The sequence below is a fragment of the Thunnus albacares genome, chromosome 11 (assembly GCF_914725855.1).
Source record: "Thunnus albacares chromosome 11, fThuAlb1.1, whole genome shotgun sequence".
Taxonomy (NCBI): Eukaryota; Metazoa; Chordata; class Actinopteri; order Scombriformes; family Scombridae; genus Thunnus; species Thunnus albacares.
Genome location: NC_058116.1, coordinates 542,468 through 552,917, shown reverse-complemented (window position 1 = coordinate 552,917; position 10,450 = coordinate 542,468). Strand labels below are relative to the sequence as shown.

Here is a 10,450-nt window from a genome sequence, read left to right as displayed (position 1 = left end):
TATATTATTGATCCACATGTTAATGTGAACGTAAAAATGAAAAGCTCATGGTAGAGATCTTCACAGGTCCGAAATTTTGGACCCAATCTTAAATTATCAAGTGGAAAACCCACCAAATCGGACATGTATAAGTTAATATTCAAAAAAAGAATGCCCAATCCCATGTGACCCAAAGACAATCAGACCCGGTCTGAGTAGACCTGAGGATAATTTGATTGAGATACAGAATGAGGTGGACCCAAACAGACCCAAACAATGAGAAAACTGCAACATTGGCAGCAGCATGATGGTCCAGCAGTTAATGAGCAGCCACAGCAGAAAAGAGCAGTAATATCAAATCAAGTTGATCTTTGTCACAAGTACAGTATGTAGTGATATATTACATCGCCATTGTCAGAGATTATAGTCTTTAGGCAAGTTCTGTTGTGGAGCCTGACAGCTTGAAGAAATAAACTCCTTCTCATCCTTTCTGCTGTGCTGGTCCTCAGGCTGTAGCAGTGGCTCCCTGATGGCAGCACAGCGAGGCCATTGTTGGTGTGGATGGTGTCCATAACCATTTCACTGGCTTTTGACCTGCAGCATTAATGGTATATGTCCTCAGGATTGCTGATTGCAATACCCTATGCAATCTGGTCCCACTGGATGCTGTTCCCAAACCAGTTTGTAATGTTCCCTGTCAGGATGCTCTCAATGGTGCAGTAATAGTTCTTCAAAATCCCACAGATGTCTGAAGTGATAAGTCTCTGGCATGCCTTCTTAACCAGATTACCAGGTTGTCAGTCTGTGTTGTCCATGTAAGATCCTCATTGATGTGAACCTTCAAGGTATTTAAGCTCTTGTCCCCTCCCCGTTTATTCTAATGGAGTGGTAGCTCCTGTCCTGCTTCTTGGTGAAATCTACACTCAGCTCCTTTGTCTTACTGAATTTCAGGAATAGGATATTTTCCCAGCATCATTGTGATAGGCTTGTCCATCTCCTTCAAGTAGACTCTCTCGTTGTTGGAGATCATGGCTGTGTCATCAGCAAACTTCACTATGGGGTACAGAGAGTACAGCAAGGGACTCAGGACACATCCTTGAGGGGAGCTGATGTTGAAGGTGAGAGTGGATGAAGTGTGGCTGCCCACATGAACAACTTAAAGACTGCCTGTAAGAAAATTGATTCAGCCAGCTGCATAGGGAGTTTAGACCCGGATCGCTGAGTTTACTGACAAGCCAGAAGGTCATTAGACCTATTAGGGTATGAGTTGGGGGCATGGGGACAATGATGGTGCTTGGGAGTGGTTGAAGAAGGCCATAAACACTGAGGCTAGTTGGTCTGCACTTTGAGGACAGGCCCGAAGATGGTCCTGTTGCTTTTCTAGTGTTCACTCTCTTAAAAGCCCTTCTTACATCATGCGCCAAGATGAAAGTGTGATCAGTATTTCTGCCTCACCTACCACTACACCTGCGTCACCTCCTCTGATCTGCTGGAAGCGTCAAGGCGGGCAAAGAAGATGTTCAGGTCGTCGGTCAGGTATGTCTCAGCACTAGCCATGAAAGTGGGAGGCCCCTTATAGTCTCTTGCTTTCCTCAGTCTCTTCCACATATGCAGGGAGTTGTTGAAATTCAGATTCCACTTTTTCTCAATACTGCTGTTTGGGGTCTTTTACTGCCTTCTGTAGGTTGTACAAGGCTGTTTTGTACTTGTCCATGCTATGAGATGCAAGCCCTGTGTTATACACTGCAGTACATGCATTCAGTGCATCACGGATTGGTCTTGTCCACCCATGGCTTGCAGTTCAGGGAGACTGTAATGCTAACCTTGGCAGTTCATTAGTAAATGTAATCCGGCTTCTGTAAAATCAGTGATGTCATCACCAGAGCTGCAGAACAAGCACAAGTCAGCATCATGTAAACAGCTTCTTTCCAGCACTTGTTCTTCCTCATCACTGGTGTTTCCTGCCTCAGCCTTCGTTGATACTTTAGCATGAGAAAGATGGTGGCAGGTCTGATTTGGTGAACGGTGGTAGTGCCTGTGCTTTATAAATATCTTTACACTGTGTGTAATAGTGATTCAATGTTCTTTCTTAGCTGGTTTGGCATGTAATATGCTGGAAAAAGGTATCACCAATTTAAGGTTAGCCTTATTTATGTCCCCAGCCACAATGAGGACTGTGTCAGGGCTACCAGTCTGGTAAGTCGTCTGATCATTAATAGAGTTCGCTTCCTTTCACTCTGGTATGATCCACTCTGGTTTTGCAAAGTGAGATGAGCTATTTTGGGTGCTCCTGGTTCTCTATGTTCTATGAGAGAGAGTGGCTGCACCAGATATGGGCTCCTGAATACATCTCAAACATGGACCTAAAAAGTGGGACATTTTGCAGAATAACTTTCAAATAATCTTCAGAAAAGACTCTAAAGAAGAGGTAACAGCATTAATCAGCAAGAACAGAAGAGTAAATATCTTTGGATATATTTTTTTAAATCAAAACAACCAGCTGTCTGTCAACTGCTAACTGCTACCTGCCACTGTTACCAACGTTCCAAAAGAGAAACTGCACAGAGGAAGCCAACAGAAGAGTTATTTAATGAAGACAATAAGAGAAATTAAGGGGTCCTTGGTGGTATTCTCTCTCTCTCTCTCCATGAACTGGTGTGATGGCAGTGCAACTAACATTTGCAGCGGCCTCTCCTAGTTCCAACTATGCAGTGTCTTTGTCAATGTCTACGTCTATGTCTGTGTCATCGTGTGGAGTGCAAGGGAAATATGTCTATGATCGTCAGTTTGTTTTGGACATTTGTAACAAAGACTTTTGCTACAAGAAATACTGTCTGGGAGCTAAATCAGCTGTGTGCGCTTGGTCTGCTACGTAAAGTGGACCCAAAGGAGACAACGGCCTTGCCTGGAGCTGCACTAGAGAGGAAACATTGAAAGCAGTGCAACAGGATGTGGAAGCGGGGTAAGCACGGAGGAGTGCAAGCTAGGCTAGCTGTTAACCCATATTAACCAGCTGTTCCAACAGTCATGTTGCCTAATGTTCTCTGGACAGCAAAATGGATTAAATAACTCCTATCAGTGCTGGTCACTTGTTGACATGCAAGAGCTGTCTACATCAAACTGAAAAATGTACTTTTCTCTCTAAATGCACTTTAATGCACTGTGCTGCTGACTGCTCGTGCTTTTTTTTTGTTTTTTTCTCTTGGGATTTATGTGTTTTTATCATTTTTTTAAAGGGAATTTTTAGATATACAGTATATCTTTATCCTCTCTGTTGTTGTTGTTGCACTGCTGTGGGCTGGGAGGAACAGCATTTTGTTTTTTGTGTATGCAAATACACAAGAAAATGACAATAAGTCTTGAAATTTGGAAAGTAAAAATTCCATGCAACAACTGCAAAGATGATTCAGATCCAGAATTCAACGACAACAACTAAGCCTTTTGAATTCATTATTGCTCAGATTTGCGCTTCTCATTGGCCAAGGCTTATGGGTATTATAGAATTTTAGCTATACACCATTCCAAAATAATAGACAAAACATTATTTCTCATAAACAACGTTGAAATCATTGAAGCTGAACCTAACACACACACATAGGATTGTTACATTATCCAGAAGAGTCCCGACTCTCCACTTTAAGTAATATTGAGGATATGAGGATAATATTTCAATAAAAATTTGAAATGGGAATACAGAATGGGGAAAAACACTTATGTAACCAGTGGCCCCTTCTACTTGGCAACTCGATAGACTGAATATAATATGGACCTGCCTTGACTCAGGTCTTAAAAACCAGTAACCAAGTCGACCTGTGAAAATCTCTAGCTAACAGCAGTAACATGGAAGATACTAAAATAATATTACTTGTCTACTATTACTGACAATATAATAGAGAAGCCAAAATCAGCATACTGTTAAACTGCAATAATGCTGTCCAGCCAGGAACCACAGTTGCTTCATCCTGAACTGTTAAGAGAACTCCAGTCAGAGTTGAATAAAAGCACAGAACAGACCATGATGAGGAAACTGGAAAAAAAAATCTTATCATGTAGACAGAAAAATCCTTGAAATACCCACATTAATTGGTTCCCTGTTAACATCATACTCTAAATATGACTAAACAAGATGTTACATTACAGAGAGTCTAGTGTGTGTGCGTATGTGTGTGTGTGTGTGTGTGTGTGTGTGTGTGTGTGTGTGTGTGTGTGTGTGTGTGTGTGTGTGTAACACCATACTCCCTGTGTGTGACCCTGTGTGTGCCTCTCAGGTAAATCCCCTTTTCTGCTTTGTGGAAAGGTCAGTTCAGAAGATCAAAGGGTGTACATCCTGAACAACTGTGGATTAGTCTAATATAATTAAGCAGCCTGTTGCACCAGTCAGACAGTGCATGGCACTTCAAATAACACTACACAAAGTGCTGAGTATCATACTTTTTGTGATATCTTACTTGAAGTGTTCAACATGTTACGTTTTCTTAAAACAAAGCAGCCATACAAGAGTGGTCGTACAAGCTTAAATAAGATAGTCTTAAATTTTCAAAAATGTGATATATCTATTCATTTAATTTACATGTTTAGCCTAGCTTAGCATGAAGATGCATACTCAGTGTCCATTTTATTAGTTCTATGTAGCTAAAACTAATGGTGTCTAACACATAGAGTCCTGAATAAGTCCTACCTTCATGAAGGTTAAAACTGTTTTAGAGAGATGTTGACTCAACTAAGTGTTCATTTTGGGCCCTGTAGTTGTGCTGTTGAAATATATTGCATTGTACAAACAGTTGTTTCTAATGTTTAGTTTATATTGTTTATTTACATCAAAGAAAGTAGACCAAGACAGATTGTTTTTTACTTCATACATCATCCTGCTGCATGAAATACTTGCTGAAATAGTGCCCAACAAATGCCTTATGTCCTCCTGAGTAATGTTAACGCTAAAAACTAGTCACCAGCTGTTTAAAAAAAAAAAAAAAAAAGAAACTATACTGAATTTGTGGTGCCACAGACAGGTGAGGGAGGTCAGAAAGTATTGAGAGACAGACTCGTTGGTTTGGTTTCAAGGATTTTGGCCTTTAAATTTATTCTTTGTGAAAATGAACAGTATATTTGAACTAGCTTACATGTGTTTTCAGGCTTAAATTTTTGCATCAGGCTGCAGTTTTTCAAACTACATACGGGGCTCTGAGAGTCTCCCCTGTCAAAGTTTTGATTGCTAGTTAGTAACATTTCACATTCTCTCCACTTTTAGGCCGCACTCCTTGCACCACTGGAGGAAGACTTGGGGCATGCAGCCAGAACAGAGGACAAGAAGCTGACTGTAGGAAGCAGCAACATGCCTGACTTCCCTCCTCCAGCAGGCCGGGAGATTCTGTTACGTACATGTGTTCCTCGGCCAGCACCGTACTCCAAAGCTCTACCTCAGCGGCTCTTTTGTGTGTTGATGAGGGAAGAATTCAGGCTGGCAGGGGCTTTCTCCTCAGACACCTCCTTCTTCTAAGAACAAACACCCATTATGAAGATATTTCATCTGAAACTGTGTTCCATTCGACAATGATCATTTGTAGCCAGAACTGGAAGGGCAGTTAAGAACACAGGGTGTCTCATTAAAATTATTCAGTTTTATTTGTGGCTCTTCTGTGGGTTAATGAGTTTGTTGTGGGCACTAATGCTTGTTCAAAACTGGTGAATGTTTTTATTCCAGCATAACATATCTCTAACTCCACCTGCCCAACACACTTATGATCATTGCTATCTAAAAAAAAAAGAGACATACAGCTTTAGGTAGGCCTTATTGCATTTGGTCCTTTAAAAAATTTAATTTTCAGCAGCACTCAGGTAATGGGCACACTGAGATTTCATATACTATAGAATGCTGAAATTTCACTGTACACAATTGCAAATATCAAGCATTAGTAAACAGAGGGGACTTAAAAGTGTCACCCAATTTCATCTGTAGTTAAGCTGGCAGTTTAAGACTGAGCTAAAAGTTGCAGTTTGCCTTGGGAGACCCCAACATGACAACCACTCCATCACAATATGGTGGCAATGTGCTTAGTCTGCAAATCACCACCCTATTGTACTGGAGTGGTTTTCATGTCCCAGTGTACCTGGGAGCTATGTTAGGGGCAATGGCCCATAGTAGTCTCTCTCAAGGTGAGGCCCCAGGTAAGGGTACAGACTAAGGGTGTTTTCAGTTTAGTTTGTTTGCTCTTGTCTGAATCTGTAGATGAGTTGGTAAACTTGCTGCGTTTTCCCCTCAGTATGGTTTCGCACAGAAATGCAGCGGTTGTTACGCTAGTCCAGGTTGGACCTTGATTCACTGTCTGGCTAGCTGCTTGCAACTGTTGATTTCGCTCATTCACATCCCAGTATGCAAAGCGCACCTGGCTCAAACATACAGAGTACACCTACCCTCACATCTAAGATCAGATCACATTCCCACTACAAATAAATATCTGCCCTATATCTGGACATATCGGTGCTTGATATGGCAGAAACCTGAGAACCTACTGGTAGACACCAGCAATGAAGGAGACTGTCAAGCTGAAGGAGGAGGCCTTTCAGGCTTGGTTGGCCCAGGGGTATCCTGAAGCAGCAGGCAGTTTCCAAATGGCTAAAAGGGGGGATGGCATCAGTGGTTGCAGAAGCAAAAACCCGGTTGTGGGAGGAGTTCTGGCAAACTGTCAGACAACAGAAGGGGAAACAGGACTGATCCCAGGTTGTTTACAGTGGGGGAGGAGAGCTGCTGACCCTGACTAGGAACATTGTCGGGCAGTGGACAGATAAAAACAAATATATTTTGTGACTTTGGGGGCTCCATGTGCTACGTAGCAGTAATTTCTGTCATCGCCAGTTTTCTGTGATCGATGTTAACTGATTACCCAACACAGATGTAGTTGGTCTGCATTAATATTCTTGCAGCATAAAATCATCAAGGATGTCAGTGCAGCAACACAGGAATGACTGTTGGTTAACATGTAGCATTCATGAGCTGCAATTGCGTAGTCATTTAGTTATCTGACGGCAGAAAAATATGTTGATGAAATAAAACAAAATTCTTCAATCAGTTATATGTGCACGAGTCCTAGAATTCAACACTGTTGTGCTACAAAAAACATTTCACATTTTACATTCAGAGCTTATTCTCAGATTTAAATATTTTATGTATTGTCATTGCCTATATGATTCTGTTCTTCTGGTCTCTTATGTGTGACTGTAATCTCCTTATTTCTGACCACATTCCAAGTGATAGAATAACATATTCAATAACATGTTCTATACCTGTTATATTTTTGTGGTGTGCAGTAATGGGTTTACTGACCCCACTTATTGTCGATATGCTGATGGCATTCCTGCTTTAGTTTACAGACTTAAGCAGTGTTTTGCACATGAATGCTTGTTGATACATAAGTGCAATCACACATCAATGTGTGTAGATCTTGCTCTGAAGTGCAATTACATACCTATTGGAAAAACGTACCTTTACTAATCACAGTGAGGCCAGGGTGATCACTCAAAAGTTTGTATCAATTTCAATGAACTGTAGTATTATCAAGTTAACCAGTGGTAAATTCTTTGTAGGTGTAGGGGTCCTTTGTCTATGCAGGCAAAATGTGTGTACAGTACATGCTAAATGCTGGTCCTTAATGTCTGCTTATTTAAAAATAAACCTTTTCTGCTGTCTCAGTGATTCTTTGTATGATTTTTCTTCTGCTGAGTTTGGGAAACAAAGTTTGATATTGTAATTAACAAAATATACATTTTACAGTTTTAAAATGGATACTATATTGCATGAATGAAAATACTAATGTACTGATTTCAGAAATATAAATTTTTGGCTGTACCACAAAAGTGAGGCCAGCCCTATAAATGCAAGTCCGTGACTGCAACCGCTGGCCTGCCTTAAGGCTACCATAATTACTGCAGTAGCAGGGCAACTAAACTGCCCAATTTTGTTAATTTTCGTTGATTTGGTCATTTTCCTTGATTTTTGTGCTTCTATTAGTTAAATTGTTGCTTTGTTTGTCTGTTTTAATTGCGTTTATTGTTGATATACGAGCACTGGGTGTTTTATTTTGAAATTTGACCGGATGCTCGATGTTGTTTAATTCATTACCAGACTTGAATTTCCTAAATGGATGATGAAGTGGTGTAATCTTTATATTAGGCTATACATTATATTTCCTATTTTTTCAGCTTTGACAGGGACAAAACACAGGGGGCAGTGACTAATGACAAATATAGTTAAAGATTAAAAAAATATAGACATCAAACAGATAAGACGTGTCTTATATAAAGACATGATTGTAAGCTCACAGTCCGATCAAGTAATAATGAGTTTGGTGATTTGCAGGTGAAAAAACATTGAGATTCAAAAAGAGTAGTTTTAGGCGTCTATTTGGATTTTGCTCAACAGCATCTAGTTATATTTCAACTATTTCACCAAATGTAAATTTTCAATATTGTCACCAAAATGAACAAGTCAAGACTATACCTTAAAAAAAAAAAAAAAAACTCACTTCAAACTAGATTTAGTTTTAAAATCTTTAAGTCTACAGCTGCACCACAATCCTGCTTACTCATACATATAATCTCCAATATGACATAAAACTATGATTGGAATGTTCAGTTAGTGTGACCAATCACATCATGAGTGATAGAGGTAATTATTCATTGATTTTATGTGTCCAAATATTACACATTATGTGCAGTAAACATTTCAGTGTATGACTACTTAACCTTATAGCAATGTGCACAGATGACAGTGTTATTAAAAGAAAAAGAAGCCAGTCAGAGCCAGTCAACAGAAAGAGAAGGGGAGATGAGCTTGTTGAGCTCATCAAAGAAGACATGAGGTGGCAGAGAGAGGCAGAGAAGAGAAGAGCACAGGAACGCAGAGAGAGCATGGACAGACTGTTCTCTCTACTTGAGAGTTAAGTTAAAAAATAACATTGAATGATATATATATATATATATATATATATATATATATATATATATATCATTCAATATATCTCTATTCATATATAATTTGAATGAAGCAAAATACAGTAATTGTTGAATACATTGTTTATTTAATCTTTCCAACTATTTATAACATATTTCATCTTTGAACTTTTCAACTATTTACAACATATATCATTTTTCATCTTGACTATTTTAGACTATAAATAGTATTACTACTATTTAGAACATAACTCAAGTACATAAGAAGTCAAAATTGAATAATTCGATTGCTAAATCAAGCAATTGAATTTGCTGAGCAGGGAGTCACTGGTGGTACTGCTGGACCTGTATGGGCTGCCACAATAAAGACCCTGGTGTCTTCTGTCAGTGGGACATCATCTGGAGTGGTCTCCAGAGTGTGTTTAGGGATGCATTTCTCTACTGTCAACTGCATCATCCATCGGTTGGGTTTGCAGGGCTGACTCAGTCGACGGCAGCCATGTCACTAAGATATTTTCAGAAAGAGACAAGACTAGAAGACAGTGCATAAAAAAATACTACTTCACAACCTTATTTTGACAAAAGAAATCTCACCACAAAATATTTCAACAGGTAAAAATATTCTGAAAAACATTTTAAATAAATAGAAATCATAGCTCTACAATTCTTTTACCTCCTCTTACTAAAATTAATGATGGTCAGGGGGTAACTCCTCCAGGCAGACACCTCAGCGGACAGCTGATCCCATCAGAGAGCACTACTGACTGCCTCCAACCCATTATCCCCCTCATCCTCTTCCACATCATCCTCCGGGGCCACGATGTCACCAGCCCCAAGGCAGATGTTGTGGAGGAGGCACATGCTGTTATGACTTGAAATGTTAAAAAAAGAAAAAATATATATCTCCAGAAAAAATAATTAATCCTGTTTGACTTACTCTTCCTCAGGATTCTATAAATCCTGTTGAGTGATTACTCATGTGAGGTACAAAGATGTGGTGCGCCTACAGCGCTTGCAGGAAGATGGCCCCGAACATGGTCTTTATCATCCCAACAGTATACTCTACAATGGAGCGTGCCCTGGAATGATGTCAATTGAAGTGCTGGGTTCCCATACCTTGTACTGGCCTCTTATAGGGGGGAGTGGATGTTGGAGGCATGGGTACCCTCCATCTGCGAGGATGAAGTGCCCTGGGGGTGGGTAGAGTGACCTCCAATACAGTGGACTGTGGCGGAGCACTCTAGAGTCATGTACTGACCCAGGCCAGCCCACGTGGGTGTCAATAAAGCAGTCCTGATGGTCCCATACAGCCTGCAGGATGATAGATGGGAACAGTTTTCTGTCCCTGTAGCACTGACCATCAGGGTCACAGTGGCTTGATCTGGATATGGCAGCCGTTGATTGCTCCAGGTGCTTTTCGGGAAGCCCTGCAAACCCACAGGACTACCTCCAGGTCTTCCAGGATTAGGAGGTGGATCACCTTGTGGTGAACGGCCACCACCTCCTCAGTGACTCTGTGGATGAT

At 40.4% G+C, this 10,450-nt stretch overlaps 1 protein-coding gene across 2 annotated transcripts in view; it reads left to right on the top strand.

The window, feature by feature from the left end:
• Positions 1-7,669, top strand: part of rab3gap1 (RAB3 GTPase activating protein subunit 1) — a 70,292-nt gene extending 62,623 nt beyond the window's left edge. For both annotated transcript variants that reach the window (XM_044365292.1, XM_044365291.1), the window contains one exon: positions 5,228-7,669. In XM_044365292.1, the coding sequence (XP_044221227.1) occupies positions 5,228-5,476 (249 nt within the window). In that variant the 3' untranslated portion in view covers positions 5,477-7,669. The remainder of the gene's footprint in view (positions 1-5,227) is intronic.
• Positions 7,670-10,450: the final 2,781 nt, after the last annotated feature.